General features: G+C 42.2%; 1 protein-coding gene across 2 annotated transcripts in view; it reads right to left on the bottom strand.

Annotated features, from left to right (window-relative positions):
• Positions 1-162: 162 nt before the first annotated feature.
• The window catches only part of LOC124995597 (nuclear receptor-binding protein 2-like), a 36,905-nt gene continuing 17,393 nt past the window's right edge, over positions 163-19,674 (bottom strand). The window contains exons 2-18 of one of the 2 annotated variants that reach the window (XM_047568092.1): positions 9,389-9,511; positions 8,697-8,798; positions 8,492-8,581; positions 7,999-8,039; positions 7,816-7,910; positions 7,635-7,658; positions 7,441-7,527; positions 5,945-6,000; positions 5,771-5,866; positions 5,359-5,491; positions 4,663-4,765; positions 4,500-4,550; positions 3,911-4,046; positions 3,489-3,563; positions 3,289-3,352; positions 2,593-2,648; positions 163-2,452 (exon numbers count right to left, since the gene is read on the bottom strand). In XM_047568092.1, the coding sequence (XP_047424048.1) occupies positions 2,366-2,452; positions 2,593-2,648; positions 3,289-3,352; positions 3,489-3,563; positions 3,911-4,046; positions 4,500-4,550; positions 4,663-4,765; positions 5,359-5,491; positions 5,771-5,866; positions 5,945-6,000; positions 7,441-7,527; positions 7,635-7,658; positions 7,816-7,910; positions 7,999-8,039; positions 8,492-8,581; positions 8,697-8,798; positions 9,389-9,511 (1,419 nt within the window). In that variant the 3' untranslated portion in view covers positions 163-2,365. The remainder of the gene's footprint in view (positions 2,453-2,592; positions 2,649-3,288; positions 3,353-3,488; positions 3,564-3,910; positions 4,047-4,499; positions 4,551-4,662; positions 4,766-5,358; positions 5,492-5,770; positions 5,867-5,944; positions 6,001-7,440; positions 7,528-7,634; positions 7,659-7,815; positions 7,911-7,998; positions 8,040-8,491; positions 8,582-8,696; positions 8,799-9,388; positions 9,512-19,674) is intronic. The other variant, XM_047568093.1, reaches the window with a different exon arrangement.

Raw genomic sequence — 19,674 nt, 5'->3', positions numbered from 1 at the left:
TTGTGGTGCCATGCAAGTCAAGATGCATATTAAATAGAAAACAGACAAAATAGGCCAAACATTTCATATGAACATCAAAATGTACTCAATATGCAGTGTACTGATATGTCTAGATTGAAAAAAAAAAGTATGAATGATCAACACTCAAGAAACACGTCCTAATAATTTCAGACATAACAAACATGTCACATCATGTTTATTGTCATGTACTTAATTGCAGTAGCTACAATATTTAACAAAGGTTTAAGTAGAACACATCCAAAGGCAAGTTTCCTTCAACAGAGTCACGGGAAAAAATATCTTGTGACATAAAATAAGACTGATATGTAAGTGTTTTGTTGTTGTTGTTTTTTTATTTTTTTTTCCTTTTTTTTGTTTGTTTTTATATTTGCACAGTCTAAACATTCATTTTCTTGGTCAGGTCCCCTCTGGAACTGAACTATGACCGACAAAGGCAAAATGTAATTGCAATGCAATGTTCTGAACGTTGGCAGGCTATTAAGACATGCAGCTTACGAGACCAAATGAGAGCAATCGTGGCACTGCTTTGTGTTAAAATTTTTGTCCAAAGTAAACCTCTTTCTTTGATAGCCACAAACAAATATGTACACCACAGCCTGGCCTGTGACTGGGAGAATGTAGGGCTCCTGCCGTCAGAGACACACTGTTAAAAACAGAAGTAGGCTTGAGACAGAGTATAGCAAGTACTGTAAGCAATGACTGTACAGCGGTGTAACTGTTATGAGACTCAGAAAACAAATGGAGCAGAGCTAAGTGAGTTTGACAAACAAGAGTATATTGCTGAGCAGACAAGTCACTAGTAGTCTAGTTTTCTTAAGAAAAAAAATCCACCCAAATCTTTTACATTTCCAAGACTGGGAACACAAGAAAATCTGTCAGAACTTTAAAGTCTATTTTTGTGTTTGTGTGTGGGCTGTAGTGCAAACCGGTAGCTTCTGTTCTGTATTTCAGTTTCCTGTCAAAAATATTGTTGTAGCATCTGTACCCAACAAAAAAAAATCTCAACGGAAATACCCAAATCCTTACGTTTAATAACTAATTATCACGTGTTTGGGTAGATTTTGCCTTTAGAGACCTCTAGACATATTTGCAAAACCAGGCAAAATAAAACAAAAATAAGAAGAGCAGTAATATTTATTAACAATATGGCATTTTTTTTATTAATTTTAATATCATATACCCAACACCCTTCATCTCACAATAATTTATGTAGGAATTTGTACGTCAAATATTCAGAGCTCTTAACGGAGCTGTTGTTAGCGAGCGTCGAGCTCATCTTCACATTCACTCAGGCTGACTTAATGGTTCGACGGGCACATGGGAGCTAGTTTGAAAGACAAAACCAAAGTCAGCCATAATCAGCTACTGTCAAACCTCCCTTGTTGGGTACGATGCCGTTTCATTTGGAAATTTTTGCCCAAAGTACATTGCCATATCAGGCACTTTGCAAGTCTTTGGCTTTCAGAACACTTCAACAGGGAAAACCCTTAAGAGCACTACAGGCTAAAAGAGAGGCATCATCTCATTACTCATCACTTCAAGTAGGCGTGGCATGTTCCGTCGTGTGAGAAGTAGCCTTTAACACAAGAGTGCAGTGACGTGTGTTACTTTGCAGGTCAAAAAACATAAAGAGAGGAGAGGGAAAAAAAAACAAAAACAAAAAAAACAGGCAATTGTGCAATGCTTCTATCGTTCACAGTCATAAACAGAAATAAATAAGTCAACTGGATGAGTATTAACAGTGCACGGAGGACGGAATATTAAATTCCTAAAAACTGAAATAAAACGGTTCTGGCTTGTAAGGGAGAGAGGCTTTAGTAAATGATTACAAGTCAAAGTAAATATTGTCACCAATAAAAGTGGACACTGGAGTGCAAACGTGGCGTCGAGCATTGAAATGAGAACGTAGCTGCTGCATCCGTTAGTGAAACATTTCCGCTGTGAATAGTGGCATCATGTAAAACCTAAGTTGTCGAGATATCTTAAGGCGTGATAGCCCTTTTAGGCAGGGAGTTTGTCAATCTTCCACTGCTCTGTGGGGGTCGCTGGACACAGCCGTGACGCCCCTGGTCACCCAACCAGAGGTGCTTTTGTTTCCCCTCTCTCTCTCTCTCTCTCAGCATTAGCATTTTAATTTCTTCTCACTGGCATGATTCACTGTCCGTCAATGCTCAGGATCCGTCTGTATTTGTCCCCTTTTTTTAATTTTTTTTTTTTATCCCCAGCTCGGTCAGCTCTCCCTCTGTTTGCAGCTGTGTGATCATCTCTCCCGTTCTCCATCTGTGTGGTCGATGCCCCCCGGGCCCCTCTCTCTCCGGCCCCCGGCCGCCGTCGTGACCCCTCCTCACTGTGTGCTTCCAGAGGCGAGCGCTCGGACCCGGTGGCGGCTGATCGCGTCCTCCAGGAACCCTGCCACCTTCTCGCTGTCCTCCTAATCAACACGCGGGACAAGGTTGAAGCTCACTTTGGAAAATTATTATTCCTCAACGAGAAACATTAGCCATCAATTCATGTGCGGTGCTTGAATTGGAGAAATGCACGTTGCTGTTCGTGCAGCGAAGAAGCGCCTACCTCATTTATGAAGGCGTAGTGAACGAGTTCACTGGCAAGGTCTTTAGAGGTGTCAGCTGAAAGATTCACATGAAATAGTTTAGTTAGAAAAATCTCCCGTGACAGCGAAAGACAGCAACAAAAAAAATCAACAATAAATTGATAAAATAAATAATATTTCAGCCTAACCCTAGACTTCCAGATACACCATCCTGTTGCTGTCGATGATAGGTCTTCAACAGGGGGTCCGCGACCCCTAGGGGGTCTGCAGAGGTACCACACGGGGTCGCACAATCTTGGTTGATCGGACATTTTTGATGTATTTTTTAAAATTTTCCGTCACAAATTCAAATGGCTTTATTTACACACAAACACGAATCCGACATATTTCTTTAAAGGGATAAATGGAGGCAGAAAACGTCATCTTTCATACAGGAGCTGTCTCAACAGCGCACCGTTTCACACAGAGCGCCACACTAGACCTGTCAATCTAAGCCTCCTGCACACAGCAGGTCCCTACCGCGAGAATATAAGAATATCTGAATCATTTATTTTTTTTTTTAATCATTCAAGTTTATTCGTGACCCATTTTTAAAAGGAACCAATGGATTTGAGACTAAACAGCTACAAACGTTCTTCCAAAGCGCGAGTCTTTTTATGGGGTTTGTGGAGAACGAGGCCAGGCTTATTTTTCTTACACAGCTGTTGTGCACTTACTTGGAAGGATGTCACAGCTGAGCTGCCTGTGAAGTTTGTCATCCATCTTGAGAAACAAAGAGAGCTGGGGGGAGATGGAAAGGTCAGGTTTAAACTGAGCTGAATTCGTGTTCAGCCACCACTGAGCCTCCCACAGCACAGCCAAAGCAAAAAAGAAAACCAGCCAGAACAAAGTGTCTGGACTGAAATGGGTGAAGTACCTGTAATACTATGTGACTCACATGAGTTTTGGTCCCTTCTTCATTTGACTCCAAATTACAGTGCATCTGAACAACCTGCAACAAAGGCACAATATAAGAAAACAGCGAATGTGTTTTGGTTGATAATAACTTGGTATAATAATATTATTAGTAGACAGACGCATGTCCTTTTACTTATTGTATGTAAGCAACATGCTGCAAATAAAAGAACACTTCCCTGACATTTTCTGACGACTGCAACTAAGGTGCTGAGCTAAGCTGCAAACGTGAGGGGCGCTGCATGTAAACAACAGACGTGGGACATCGCATTCCCAGTCTTACACCCTTGAGATGCAGCAAACCGTAAACACAGTCCTCTTCTGTGGACATGTTACACACTCGGGCGCTGTTTTCATGTGGGTGCTGATGTTCAAGGCGCTAACCTTCCTCGTCTCCGTCTCCTGGGGTTCAGGAGTCGGCGTCTTGACTGTCTCGACCTGCTCCTGAGACAAGGAGAGGGCTCGAGGGACGGGGTGAGGCCGAGACGAGGCGAAGTTCATCAAAGGGTAAATCCCATTTCTGACAAGAGGGGAAACGAAAATAAATGTTGAAATCCCAAGGTTTAAAAACCAGTGATGTACCTAAAGGCTCTTTTAGAGTACGGGGGAACACAGACGCAGTGACCTGCACACGTAGCCTACACCGGTGTGAGACATTTATGCTTTGTGCACTCATCAGTCCGGCTGTGATTTGTTTCTACTTCTTGCTTCACTTTCAACAAATGGCGACTGAAATTTTCGGTGAAATTTCGAGCGACACAGTTAACCTGTAGTTCCACCTTTATTGAGCCAAAATAATCAGTTTGAAGACTGCGGAGATGGAGAAGCAGGCAGGAATACTAAAGTGGAAACACCAGTCACGGCTCTTGTGGTCTGTGTTGCCGCCGTGCGTGGTTACATTCCTAGGAAGCTGCACGTCAGGCTAACGGGGCTATGGTCTGCGTATGCTCGGCTCTGTCATCGAAGCACTTACTTGACATCCTCCAGAAACTTGTCAAGTTCCAAAGGGGACACGTGGGAATACCTGCAGGGCAGACAGAGAGAGAGAGAAGAAGAAGAAGTGTTGATCTCGACAGGTCACGCCATGGTCACAGATAAACAGATAGAAAGATATGAGGCAGTTGTTAAGAGTTTACTTGAGCTGAACTCCCTGTCTGTTGTCATGTTTGATCTCCGCCATGACGGCGTTGGGGTCAAAGGACTTGGTCTTCTCTTCCACGCAGTTCTCTGGAAGCAAGTCTGTGGACGCGACACAAGTTTGGGAATTATGTAATATGAACGGATGCACATGCGGAACTGCAACGACTAGGCCAAGGAATAAGAAGGAGAATGAGATTAAACCATAGGTCTTCAACAGGGGGTCCGCAGAGTTATAAATGGAGACAGAAGCACAACCATTCTACTGTTGCACATGTTTGAAATAAAAAATAATAATATTTGAACCTGTGTATTATTTGAATAGCTTAATACTGAATACAAAATGATAATAATGATGTATATCTATAAATAGCACTAGGCTGAGTTTAATATAGAGCACATATACATATACTACTTAATCTCTCCATCAGTCTGGGGGTCCTGGATTAAACCAATTACAAAAAATTAAAATTATAACTGTAAATTTGTATAATGACAAATTACTAAGTATTTATGAAGAGATGGTTTAATTGCATAGTAAAGTTCAACTTATCAAAGTTTACGTTTAAAACTTCTTGTCATTCAATATCAGTTTAAGGTCTACAGTTCACGTGCACCATCAAGATGAGCGTTTCAAGTAGCAAAATGAGCGGTTTGTGCGTGGACGGCTCGGCGTGCGTAGGTGGGAAACTCACACTGATTGTTGATGAGGCAGTGGGCGGCGAGCAGTTTGAGGGAATGCACCTCGAACAGGACTCGGTGGAACAGAAGGTCGTGAGCAGTGGGACGGATCTTGGCTTCGTGGCGCAAACAGGACTGGGTGAACTCCTGAAAGGAAAAACAATTCGACTCTCAGTCCAATCTGAAACCACACAAATGCACGACCCAGTTTGCTGAGCATCAGCGCGGTCTGAATTCGATTCCTGGCATATTTTTACTGATATGTGCGCTCTAAAACGGCACAAAGTCCTACTGTGTGGTCTGACATGAACCTCGAAGCAACATGGTGTGTGTCAATAGAGTGGTGTGGGACAGTTGGTCTTTCTTCCATGTTTCCCTTGGTTGCACTGGTGTGTATTTAGGACACTGAGTATTTTTGAGACTCACTCTCATGAGAGGGTCTTCGAGGGATTGACCTGCATTGACTATGGCCTCCTTGGACACAGCGGTATCTCCATTGGCCTGGATCTCAAGTACTGCCATCTAAGGGTAAAAATAACCTGTTAACACACACAAACCCGCAAAGAAAGATGGAAAACGCAACAGATTTGTTTCTCTCACCTCTAGAGCACAGATGCCAAAGGAGAAAATGTCTATGGCATAGTCATCTTCCCCAGCTGGAAAGGACAAAAGGAGAAAATGAGGATGAAACACAAAGAACAACACAAAGAAAAATTAATCGTTTTTCTATTTAACAGTGGGAAAGGGGAGGAGTTGTGACTCATTACAACCAAATAATTATTCAGTCTATCTTGCATAACTCAAGAGAGCACAGTGGCTCAAAGTATTTACCATACCATTATCTCCTATAATTACTGTCACTGGGCCAGTTCAGACCTTACGCTACATTCCAATCTGGGCCACGCGATCACAGGTGGCCAATAAAAGATAGGTGGGAATCTGATCTCTGACCAAATAAACACGTCCTGCTCAACGTTTGACCTCATTCAGTCCTTCAGTAAAGAAACATTATTATTATTCATTACTAAAGAGAGAGCTTTAAAATAAAAGCCAGCTGTCAACTAACTAAATAATAAATAAATCTACGTAAGAAGTAACAAATGAAAGTATTTAATATGAGTACACAAGTGTGACTCATTAAATACCGTATCAGCATTAGGTTAATTATTGATGCGGTCAAGTTGATGTGTTTCTCAATCTCAATGATTTTATTTACCTTTTTGACTGGCAATGAAGTTAGAAACTTCCAGGGTTGGAGTTCTAATCTGAGCTTTGTGCGGGTCAACTAATGTCAAGCAAATAATAAGCTGCTGTGTTAAAAACGTTAAAGTATTCTATTGTACAGAAGAGTACCTATGAGAATAAAAAGTTAGAGGAGAGAGATTTTTTTCATCATGCACTTCGAGAAAAAGGTAAAATGTTCAAGGAAAAATACGAAATTTCAAGAAAAAAAATACGAAATTTCAAGAAAAAAAATACGAAATTTCAAGAAAAAAATACGAAATTTTGAGAAAAAAGTCAAAATTTTGAGGAAAAAGTCGAAATACATTGTCATAAAGTAGACCTTCAAACTGGCAGGATCATATGCATATGGTACCGTAATACTCTGTGGAAGAGTATTGGGGCTGTTTTTCTCAAAATTTTGTATTTTTTCCTTGAAATTTAAACTTTTTCCTCGAAATTTCGTCTTTTTTCTTGAAATTTCGTCTTTTTTCTCGAAATTTTGACTTTGCAAGATGAAAAAAAAAATGTTGTTCTCATCAGTGGCCCTAATGCTCTTCGGTACTATTGTGCCACAAATGCCGTTTATTTGCATACACAGCACAAAACTGAGATCAGTTGAGACGCATGTAAAGCACAAGCACATGCACAACATGCATACAGAAAATATAACTTATGACAAAGTGTCACAGGTATGAAATCACTCTGTATGTGCTGCTTTCACCAGTTTGTTCGAGGTTTGAGGCTCCATTAAACTATGGATGTAAGGACATAATTCTAATTTTGTGGTAAAACATCAATTTAAGAGTGAATAAAGAAACGATGGATTAAAAAAAAAAATCAGATCATAGAAAGCTTCACCTAAACACACTTACCTCCATATTCTGGAGCAAAAAAATGAAGATTCCTCTGCTCATCGCGGTGTTGCCTCCCTTTACTGTGGACACTGGCGTCTGGAAAGACTGATCAGTGAAGACACAGAGAATAAAGACGCATTAGATCAAATAACTTGATGGATACATATGACACCAATGAAAACGTTACTGCAACAAAGTTATCTATTTCTTACCATTAACAAATAGCCGATGCCACACTGTGGAAACAAAATTAAGCACAATTGAGATATTAAATCTGCTTTACAAAGCTGCAAAATAGGCACATGGATAAATCCAGTTATCCACGGTGTTAGGTGACAATAAGAGAGGCCAGTATTAGCTGCAGTAACATGAAAAGCCCTGCTGGGAGCAGACCTGAGCCAATCTTGATAAGCCCATTGTGCTGGATGAAGATGGTGTCGCAGGTCAGGTTGCCATGGATTATTGGTGGGTCGCAGGAGTGCAGATAGCTGCGGGTAAACGAATAAAGCAATCTTATTAACGTCCTGGCCGAGGCTAAAGGCATCGCTCATATTAGTGAGGAAAATCTGTCAGTACCTGAGCGCGGACAGGATCTGGGTGCACCATCGCTTCCAGGCCTAAAATGAAGCGAAACAGAGCAACATGAAATGAAGAGAAACACCTCTGACAGAACACATTTGTTCCACAAAGATGATATTGGAGTTATACTGGCACGTAATATTGCAACATACACTGTTCCCTGGCGTTTTCAGATGTATTTGGTATGTAAATATAACATCCTTTGACAAAGGGTGGCTTTTTATCCTTTAAATAATAAAACAGCCAGACAGAACGGAGAAAAAAACATCCTGGATAAATTGCAGGAAGCTTTCAAATCCACAGTTTAACAAGGATAAGATATATGACTGAGCAGACTGAGCCAGCAGGGCGTTCTGTTACATAATCTCTAATCCTGAAAGAAATAAGGATCTGAATAGTGATTGGACTGCGGTACATCCGCGCAACCACCACGAGACGGGGGCCGCACAACCCCACGAAACACAGTACGTGACCAGCGTCAAAACACGACCTTCACATTCATGGTCTTGTGGTTCTTCTTGGTTTTCTTCAGGAACTGCTTGAGGCTGCCAGACGACATGTACTCAGTGATGAATATGACCTGCGGGGGCACAAATGGAGCGCAGAGAAAAAAAAAATGTCTTACACGTGTTTGCGTGTGGAAGGAAAAAGAAGAAGAAGAAGAAGAAGAAAAGGAGAATGGATGAAAGCCTTACACGAGCCTGGCTCTCCTTCATGTCTAGCCAGTACTTGTGGAACTTGACAATGTTGGGGTGTTCGACCTGCATCAAGTTCTCAAACATTTCCTTGATCTTTTCCTGGGGAGCATACATCAGAGATTGTTGTTCACGTTTTTACATTATGCCCAAATATGGTCTTTTATTCCCCAGGCCTTTTATAAAATGAAGTTACATGAATTCATTAATTAAATCAGAGGTTCATTCTTACATTTAGTAAAAATGCTTTTTATAATTAAAAACATATATAGTTTTAACGCTTGTATTCTGCAATAGAAACTACATGGCCTTGACAAATACTCACAGGATAAATATCTTGTTAAAACACTCTGCTGCTTCTAATAAAACCACCACACAGGAAACACTGTGATGAAATAAGCTGCACACAGAAACTGACCTTTATCTTAAACTAATATATGATCATGATATGTGTTGATGTAGTTTCTGTCATTGACTTTGTTTGTCTTTTGTTTTTATTGGACCCCAGAAAGGGGAACTGTTTGGTTTTATTTATACAGTGCCCAAATGGTATCAAGAGAAACCAGAGTCTGAAAGCAAGCAGATAAGGTCACGCATACTGGATGTCTGACTGAGGCACAGACGAACCTACTTCTACGAAAAAACTTCATGAAAACAACAGGACAAAAAACTGGTTAAAAGAGACGGAATACCTCTCGTGCTTTGAAGACCTTCTTGTCGGAGAAGAGCACTTCGTTCCACACCACTTCCACTCCTTCCTCCGTGTCCATGGCCAGTGAGGCACTTTCCACACCCGGGACATTACCTTGGCTGACCTGCAGTGGACACACACAGAAAACAGACGTGCGATTGGAAAAATGTTTGCAAATAGCGAAGCACGAAGCAACACTTCAGTTTGACTTGTGTCCATAAATGAATTCAAGTAAAACTCTTATTTTAGCTCTGTTTTGGTCTCCACGGAGACCAACAACAACGCAAATTGTCTCAAGATGCTTTACAAAATCCCACAAGCTCACAAAGGGGGGACCCATGTCCCCGAGGCCGGCCGGAAACAGACAGAAACAGAGACAGAAGACGGAGGACGGGAGAACAAGATACATACAACACACATCTGTCACGGATACATATACATGTAGAAATATTAATTCATGCGCTATCATACAGTACGATCTCATTGAACTGAATGAGAAGACATGTCCAACCTTTTGACTGGCGGTGCACAAGAAAAAAAAGACAACACAAGTTCCTGTGACATTATAGTTGAGATGCCAAGAGGCACTGCCAGCATTGTCAACACTGGTCCAGTCCAGCACAGGCATTTAAAGACAAACACATGACGTCATGCTGGTGTCCCTTAAAGACACACAGCAGAGCCTCTGTACTGTAAAAACAAAGTGGTAAAGCGTTATCAAGCCGTAACTGAGATACGACAGAGGAGCAGGCCCGAACTAACTACATGAGATCACCCCTGCTGTGACTATAATATCTACAAAGAAAGCCCTGCATAATGCATTCAGTGAATTATGGCACTAGCAGCTCCATTAAAAAAAAATAAAAAAAAAAAAATTCTGGGTTACAAAGACAGTAGAGTACCGTCTGCCAGGCCTAATGTATTATTTATTATATTCCATCCATTAATGCATGAGGAGGCATGAGAAGCGCAGACAGATGGGAGATAATTCGCTGTACTGAGGTTATGTTAAATGCCTCCAGCCAGCTATGACATGGTGACGACCAGCAGAGAGGAGCGAGAGGATGAGAGGACGGGGATTGTGCATGAGGGATTCAGGGAAACGAGACGAATGCCGGACAAGGTGGCACCACGAGTGAGAATGAGTGGAGGGAAGTGAAGAGGCACTGGCTGGGGCTGTAATCTGGCAGGAGCTGAGAGCCTCTGGGCTAAATCACTGCACGGAGCAGCAAAAGCAAAGAGCTAAAAGACTGCTCATCACAGGATATTGCTGCCTCAGCTGGGTAGCCCTGATCTGACCTCCTGTTATGTTTATGCAGCAGCAGCAGCGGCGGTGGTGGTGGTGGTGCAGAGAGCAGAGAGGCTGAACTGGGCTAAAATTTAGCGAGTAAATATAGTTAATCATGACGCAATTCCGTCTCATCCTGCTTCTTGTCAAACTGATTGGAATTAATTTCTGCTTAAGAGACATAATTTCTCGAAGAGTGTTTATGAAAAACACTTCACGGGATTTCAGCCGCGCTGTGTGTGTGTATTTCTCCAAACTGAAACTTCGCCGCAGACATTCACGGCGTCCTGAGAAATACCGAAGTGCCTCTTGACTTTTCAGGCAGTCCCACCCGGGTGTCAGCTTTGGGGTTTTTCAGTGAAGCCGCTGAGGAACTGTAAGACGGACTGAAACATGCGCACGTTTCGTGGCCTTCGTCCGCAAATAAACAAAGTGTCGACAAAACAGTGAAACAGATTCAAATTAACAAACGTCACCATGCAAACACACTTAAGTCAGAGGTGCCTGCTTTCCCAGGACATCAACAGACAGAGAAAGACGTTTACAGCCAGGCACACACAGCCTTCCATCTTTATAGGCTATTATGCTGTAGTTTCCTTTGAACACTGAAGTAGGTTATCAGTACCTGCAATATAAGACAGCTATCTGGGGCGTGTTAATGAGTAAGCTGTAATCTGTAAGGGTTTAGCTCTGATTTTATTCTTCTTCTGTGGTCTTTTCTTTAAACTAAGCGTACGGCATGTCGTTTCCACTGCACAGATGGTCCAAAAGTGGTTGGACGCCTCCAAAATGTCACCTGATCATCCGTGTACCGTATATGTGGCAGCCCTTACAAGTATTTGGAGAAAGTCTCTTAATTCAAAGTAAATTTAATAGTCTGATCAACACTATTGTGATCAGTTCAAGAACAACTGATACGAAACAAAGATCCTTTTGTTACCAGCATATCGTGAGGAAATCTGTGAGCATATGGACCAAATCTACAAGACCACATCTGGGACTGAGCTGTGACTGCTGCCTCTGGGGCATCAGGACCAGAACTACTCCCCGACTATTTGTTGCAGCACTACTATTTGTTCTTGTTGCAGACAGTTGTGAAGATCTGGGGTCTTTGTCACGCTTCTGGAACTATTTGGGGCAGATCGGGGCCTTCCCGACAGATCTGAGCACCGAACTCTGAAACAGCATTTAGTATTTATTTAGTATTGCCTTTAGTGCAACATTAAAACCTCTGACTTCTGCTGGGAAACTCGTGGACCTGGTATTCATTGGTGCGGATGCTAGTTAGACACGTACCACCCACCTAGACCAGAGCAGGCACCCCCCACCCCATAGCAATGACACTCATTGATTAAAGCAGGCATCTCCTGACAGAGGAACACACACAGAAACAGTTTAGGAACAACTAAAAAACAGCACGTTTACCTGGCCTCCAAATTCACCAGATCCTAAACTGATCACGGAGGACCCTCCCCTCAACCCATAGCACCCAAAGGCCCACCCCCCACTAACAACATCCTTCTACCAGACACAACAGGACACCCTCAGACGGCCCATTCAAGTCAAGTCAAGTCAACTTTATTGCCAATTCTGACATGTGCAACAAAATACAGATTGATATTAGCTTCCTCAAAGGTCTACGGTGCAGCAACCGAGCAAAAAATGTAAACAAAATACAAACGTTGAGAATATATAAAATATAAAGATATATCCTGCATATACAAAGTAGACTAAAGAGAAACATGACATAGCGTGTGACACTATACAATATACACAAAGTGTCTGGTGCAACCCTGAGTTGAATACCTCAGAAAAGGACGGGTGGAGTGAATGAATTTATACACTGATGAACTGTAAGGCATAAATGTCCATTCTCTGATGAGCCACAACTGTTTGGGAGGCACAAAGAAGACCCACACAATTTTTAGAAAGCTTTTCATTATAATGTTATGCCTGATCTGTGTGCAAACTATGCAAACTGAGAGTTTTTGTTTAGACGGAAAACCGAATTTTCTAAAGGTAGACGAGCACACCTGACGCCGCCCTATAATCATCATCACGTCTCTCGTCTCAAAATGTCAGCTGGGCGTCTCCGATGAGCAGCCGAGAGGCGGCTCGAAGCTCGATGACGGGGGCAGCAGCCAAACAACCATTATTTAGACTCCCCTCTCTTTCCCCTCGCCTTAAAATGATTGCCTGTTACTGCTACGTCTTAACCATTGATATTTTCCACAGAGCTCCGCTTGTACCACCCTTCGTGACTCAACGGCCTTTGACTCGACCATGAATGGAGTCAAAACCGTTTTTCTGTATCCAGCTCAAACAGGAGGAGGTTTGTTAGCAAGTCCCACAAAAAGCAGACTGCAACCAGCAATCGGAGCAGATAGAGCTACAAATGATCGTATTTTATAGCTTTGACTTGAAGGATTTCTTTATGACATGGTTCAAACCATGGACCGTCAAAATGAGGGTTTTCTTCACATTTCGAGGTGGGCAGCAGAAGAGGAAACGTGACACACAATCTCAATACTCCCACCCGGCGAGAGATGATAATCTGATTCCTGGTGTTACAGGGCTGGGACACAATGCTCTGATTTGCAGACGGCAGAGAAAATTCCTTCACTTCAATAGCCGTCAAGAAGGACTAACGTCAGCTTTCCTCTGGCGTCAAGGCTCGGCTGTTATTTATTTTCTCTCCGTGTTGTGAAACAGTCCCCTGTCCCAGCGTCGGCGTCCCAGGGGTGCAGCAGGGTCTGCTGCTTGGTCATGGTACCGTGAGACTAGTAAACACCACCCTGGACTCTGCGCTCTGGTTGGCTATCGGGCGGGAGGCGGGTACTGGGTGTGGAATGGGATTTGGGGATCGTGTGTTCATGTCAAAACAAGAGCGACTTCTATTCTGATGTTTGTTAAATTGACATCGGAGCAGGATAGAACTGGATCTCGAAGGCGCTCCCACACAAACCTCTCATTACATTACCACACCATTTATTTCTGGACACTTCTCACTCACATGTTTATGTTGTTGGGACCATATTATTCTCATTCTGGTTAGGAAACCTGGGTTCACATCACAAAGGAAGAATAATAATTGATCCAAAATAAAAAGAAATACATCATCGTAAACAAATTTTATGTTTCTTAAGTACATTTCCGTCAGATCCTATCAAACACTGATTCCTCAGCGCAGCAGATTACCCACAATCCACTGGTGTGTGGGTTTTGGTAGAAGTGCAAATGTGTCCCTCTCAGCCGAGGACCACAAGAGCAATGGAGTGGCGTCGGATTATTTTTAGGTGTTTATTAGAGATGCAAATATAGAGATCTGACAGGAAATGAGGATACTAGTTTACAGGAAACAGAACAATGCATGAGACAAACACTAGCAACGGTCTTCAGCCACTATTCCTCTTCAATGCACACTTACAAGCATAAAGGCATAGTTGATTTATTTGAGCATTTTGCTATTCTATACTTGAAACTGAAACTAAATCAATTTAACTTAAACCACTCAGATTTGACAGCAAAATAATGAATGTTCAGATGAAGATGATGCAATAGATTTACCTAATGGTGAGTTTTTTGGTGAAACTGTTAAAAATGGTCACGTTGGAAGCTGTGCTTAACATCATTGTGTTGTACTGACAAAAGTTGAAGGTAGACGTATGGGGTTTTACTGTATATTACGGCTGAAATGGCGCCTTTCCCATCCTACACCACATTGTTTGTTGCATGCGAGAGCTCAGGGTGTTGACGTCTCGTTGTGTTCCTCTTTGTTGTTTTTCAAAAAAGAACCAAGACTCTCCAGAGCACATGATAATGGCTAATGCTAATGTATAGCGTGATAGCGTGTCGGGACATGCTTTCCAGTTGCATATGCACTAAATGGCTTCCACTTATGCCACACTCTCAGGTGATGTCACCACAAGCCATACTCAACACCACCTATAATAATTAAGAGCAGACTGTAGTAAACACACCTTTTCTAATTAGGTCTACACTCCATAAATCTTAAAATTTGTGATGATCAGCATCGTTAAGTAGAAGTTTACAAAGGTTTCTTCATTCGTGGATATCATGCTAATACGTGTTGTTAAGGGGAAAGGATTTATTTTTTAATCTCTGCAGAGCTAAATGTTCTAATGACTACGAACAACCCGTAGTGACAGTTTCCTTGTCGAGACCCAAAGTGGGATCTCTTGTGCACGTGGCACAAAGCCAGTGAATTATCTGGCTGTGAGTCAGCCACGGGGAGGTCGGACAGAGTGGGGATTAGCGGGCACAAAAAGGAGAGGGTGAAGCTACAATACGACAGCTCCTCCAGTGCGAGTCTCCCCGCAGAACCGCGTTAAATGAAAGAGCGCCTTTGTCTGATAGTGTGTGGGTCAGAGCCGCACAGATACAAAGAGCTTTGTCTCCACCACGTCAGTGTCTCGCCTCTGCCCTGCCTCTTCCTACACCTCATACCTTGACGATGAGCTAAGACGCCGCAATACATTAATACTTAATAAGTCGATGTAGAACAGCGAAGGCTACACCCAAGTTATCGCGCCGCACTGGATATCTGCTAGCCCTGTACGTAAACGAGCTCCAGCTTTCTCTTTCAGCGACTTCCCGGGCATCAAAGAGGAGGATCAAAGACTGAAATGTGGTGGAAAACGCAAGAAGCGAATGGGCGGAGAGCATCGACTCTGCATTGTGAGTGAGGAGAAAGACACACCCTGTTCAATTCATGCCTTGTGACAAATGGTGGATCCAACAAATATTTGCTGTACATGTGAACACAGGTTATTATCTCACTGAATTAACTCCTTAAAGGTATGGAGCAGGAATTATTTACCTTAGAAAATACATGCAACGACATATAATACTTGAGTCTGTATGCAGTGTAGAAATCAACCTCCAGAGCTTTGCAGGATTCAATTTGTTTCCTGGGAGATTCAAAAATGCCTATTTTGGCGTTCCTTAACTTTAATGATTTAAAAAATAAATAAATAAATAAAAAATCAGATTAACCAGAAATGTGTTTTAATAGAATCATGTTATGATTAGATTAAAAGCTGCCTGAAAGCTAAAGTTACCCACTCCCTCCGTAGAGAACACTATAGTTGCTCGTCTATTACTGTAAAACATTGGCGTTTTTACACGTCCGTTTGAATCCTGATGTAACTATCGAGGTAAAATTGGATCCGAAACTCCTGTGATCTGTGAGGTTAAATCGCTGTTTTTATCAATGGAGTCTGGTGGCCTCAAAGACGTCGACAAATTCAGTTCAGTAAAATTCACAGAACATACTACGCTCCACGTAGATTACATAATGTCAACTGTAATTTTTCCTCCTACGTGTCAAGACTTGCAAAATAACAACAGATCATCTTTTACTCAACAGATTTTCAAAAGCTGTAGGACAACAAATTGCTCCTTACGCTGTGGATACTGGACGACATGCACCATTTTATTCTGCTTGCCAGTACTGCAATGAAAACTCCAACCAACAGGAAAGTCGAAGATTAACGATCGACAAGACAGCCGCTTGTATACTGATGTACCCAGAAAATCTGGGAGTCCTTTATTAAAACTTTTCCTTTATTGCATGTGGCTGGATGTGGTGCTCCAAGTTCTCCTGGAGTGACGAAAACGTAATTCTTGCTTGTTGTAAAAAGAAAGAAGAACCATACGTGAGAGGCAATTGTAATTCAGTAAATACATGGTGCTCTCTCGCGCAAACATTATCTGAACAAACCAGACTCCATGGTGTCAACACAATCAACGCCATGGAGACCTCCGACTGCGTCGTGAGCAGACTCACACTCTTCCTCCTCCGTCCTGTTGAAGCTTTGAGCCACTGACCGCCAGCTGACTTTCACCAGCCACGCACATTGTCTCCATGTATCCCACGCGCCCCGGGACGTCACATGTGCCGCCCACAATAAGGTCAGCGCCCCGGCTACTGTGTGTGTCCGCTCAGTGTGAAGCATGGCACGGCGGCACAAGCCGTGACCAGTCTAGCGGCAGACAGGAAATGTACAACTCTCCTTGCCTTCTCCGCTTCCCATTTGGATGATTATGTTGGCGGCGTCGGACATTTGTTTTTAATCATCTTGCAGAATCTCGCTCAGATTAACGTCCTTCATATCCTACATTATCTAAATGAAACCGCCGCCGCCATCTTGGCTATTTGGACGCATGAAAGGATTTTTTTATGCTCTGGTTTTCTTTGCACAAGGTCACACGGGCTCACGAGGAGACGTTAGACAGAACGGCCCTCGTCATGTCTCACTTGTTCATTTTCTAATGGAGCTCCTCGCTAAAGAGGAGCGCAGGACAGTAGGAGAGCAGATGGGTGCATGGTGGAGAGCTGGTGCAAAACAAACCACAACAGGACACAACACAGTCAAAACACGTTGAAACCCCAGGAAAGTTGTTCAGGCTCTTTTATAAACCTGCAGATGTTTATGTCCCGTTGTGCTGACCCAGTTTCTTTTACTGAAAGGAGTTGGATAACATCAAATTAGTTCTGCCAACAAAAAAAACCTCTTCAGCGATGGGAGTCAGTCTTGACAGAGGCCTTCACAAAAGATAAGAAAATTACTTTTTTTTTTTGCATAAAACACATCTTTCATGTTAACATTCGCCTTTGCAGAGACAATCATCCGCGCTTTATTTCAGTCTGGATACGAGACGTCCTCGTCCCCATTGTCACTGTGACAAAGCTCAGATTTATAAGACCAGTGGGAAACAGACGGAAAACCACAACTCTATTAAAGACGTAAGAAGCTGCACTGACTGGGACTTGCTAAGCATGGGAAGTGTTGAGCCACCTCATTGCGTAAGGCTTTCACCTTTAAACAATGCTTCCTCAGAAATGAGGCTTTCGGCTCAGGTCTATCTGCAGGACAGATGACGGGGGGAAAAAAATGGATTTGCGGCTAAGTAGTTTATACAATCTACATGTCTCTGCATGTGTCAAGTGTTGTTCTCACACCAATTTGCACTTGTGTGTGTGAGAGAGATGTCAAAGTGTAAATTGGTGCCACATTGGGCAATACTTGAATCTAGGGTTGGGTTAAGTAACAGCTCGAATACAATAAATCTATTTATTTATAGTATTTCACAAAAATAGGCTGTAATGGCTAATAAAGTCCCAAGTAAACTACTACACTACACTTAAGAGTGAACAAAATGTACAATTACACTTAAAAAGGAGATTGTATATTATTTAAAATGTCGGTGTAATCTCCTAGTGTCAGTATCAGCACGCTAACATCTAATGGGCTTATGTCAAGTCCCTTTCTCACGGTATTGACGGCCTTGCAGAGGAAATATTTGGCAAGATCCGAGTTCACACGTTGGGAGGTGTTAGCTGACAAAATGGTCAAGGTGGATAGTAAGTTGATATATTGTAATTCAGCTGTAGTTCAGTTCGTTTTCTTCTAACTTTCATAATATGTCTGAGGAGAATGTTGCTATTTCCAATGCCCCATTTTTCCATCATGTCTTTGCATTTCCTACATTTAATTACCCAGGGCCTATATCTCAGTTAGCCTCCAAACATGCACGTGAAAAAAAATAAATTACTGACTTAATCTGACTTAAACCGGACAACTTAAGTGTATATAAACACGTTACTCCGACTAAAATCTCAGTTCTCTTTATCTGGTTAGGAAGTCGAGCAACTCTGATGTCTGGACTGTCTCTGTCTGTTATTTATAGCACCCTCTTTCATTTCATCTATCAGTATAAATGTAGTATGTTTCAAAGGTTCTGGGTCGGCTTAAGCCATGTTTGCACGAATCCCATTTTTGGATGAAACCACATCGTTCCTTTTTTTCCATTCGTGTGAACAGCCTGATACTAGCACAACGATGTCATCATCCCACCCTCGCTCCCGACATCTCATAACAACAACATCAGTGGTGGACTACAGGCTTCTGACGGTGCTGTATCAGATATTGAACCTTGTTGGGGGGCTTGGCCAATACATACTGCCATACCACTACCATGAGCTAAAAATGATTACGGACTATTATCCAGACTGTATGTTTGTATACAGCATGGTTGATGTGCATGCTTCGCCTCTTCTTCTTCTTATTTTTGCTGAGTTCTGTAGCAGAAACAGTGCCACGCATAGGCCTGGCATATGTACTACAACCTTTCTACAACTAGATGCTGTTTCGCAATGGATCGAACTTTATGGGGAAATACTCGTGAGTGTCTTGTGTACTACATTTACATCACAAATTAAGATTTGTTAGAAGTAATTATTTTCAATAAACCAATTTATCAAATCTGCAAAAATGTTCCATAGCAATGAAAACAACGCCCCAATAAATGTCCTCAAATAGCATTTCTGACTAGAAGTCTCAGAACTACAAATGAATTCGATTTGATGTAAAATCTAATTTTCTGTAGCTTCACTAACCAATTGGACTAAATGTTTCGGCTCATGCCGGCCCAACTCTGCTTGAACCCGAGCGCTGGAGGAATCCGTGTGCTCCAGTCATTTTAAACAGAAAAACCAGTGAACTTTCCTGCTGTAAGCTGAAACCAGCCCACTCCCCTCTCAAACACACACCCATGTATTTCAAAATATCACCCATTCCTATGTTCAAAGTGGTAAGAAGTAGTGAAGGTCAGGGCTCTAAGGGGCCGTTTTATCTGCATACCTGTGGCGTATGTTTATTCAGTCTCCCGCTCAACCTCTTAAGACAGTGAAGATAAAAACTCCTTAAAAGTCGTAGAATACGTCCTTTATGGAGCTAACGAAGCAAAAAGAGAAAGAGCATATTTACAAAAAAAAAAAAGAAGTCAAATAGCTGGCAACAAGTGTATCTGTTTTCTTCATTCACAGCTGAGATACTGATCTCTCTGTCTCCAAATATAGCATGGTGAATATGAGTAGTAGAGGCAATCTGATAAGCATGTGAACCAACATCTACTATAATGGGCTGACAGCTCAGAGAGAAAAGGAACAACACTCGGCTTTATCACACCTCAGC

Source organism: Mugil cephalus, chromosome 18, assembly GCF_022458985.1.
Source record: "Mugil cephalus isolate CIBA_MC_2020 chromosome 18, CIBA_Mcephalus_1.1, whole genome shotgun sequence".
NCBI classification, from domain to species: domain Eukaryota; kingdom Metazoa; phylum Chordata; class Actinopteri; order Mugiliformes; family Mugilidae; genus Mugil; species Mugil cephalus.
This window is presented reverse-complemented; position numbering and strand designations above follow the sequence as displayed.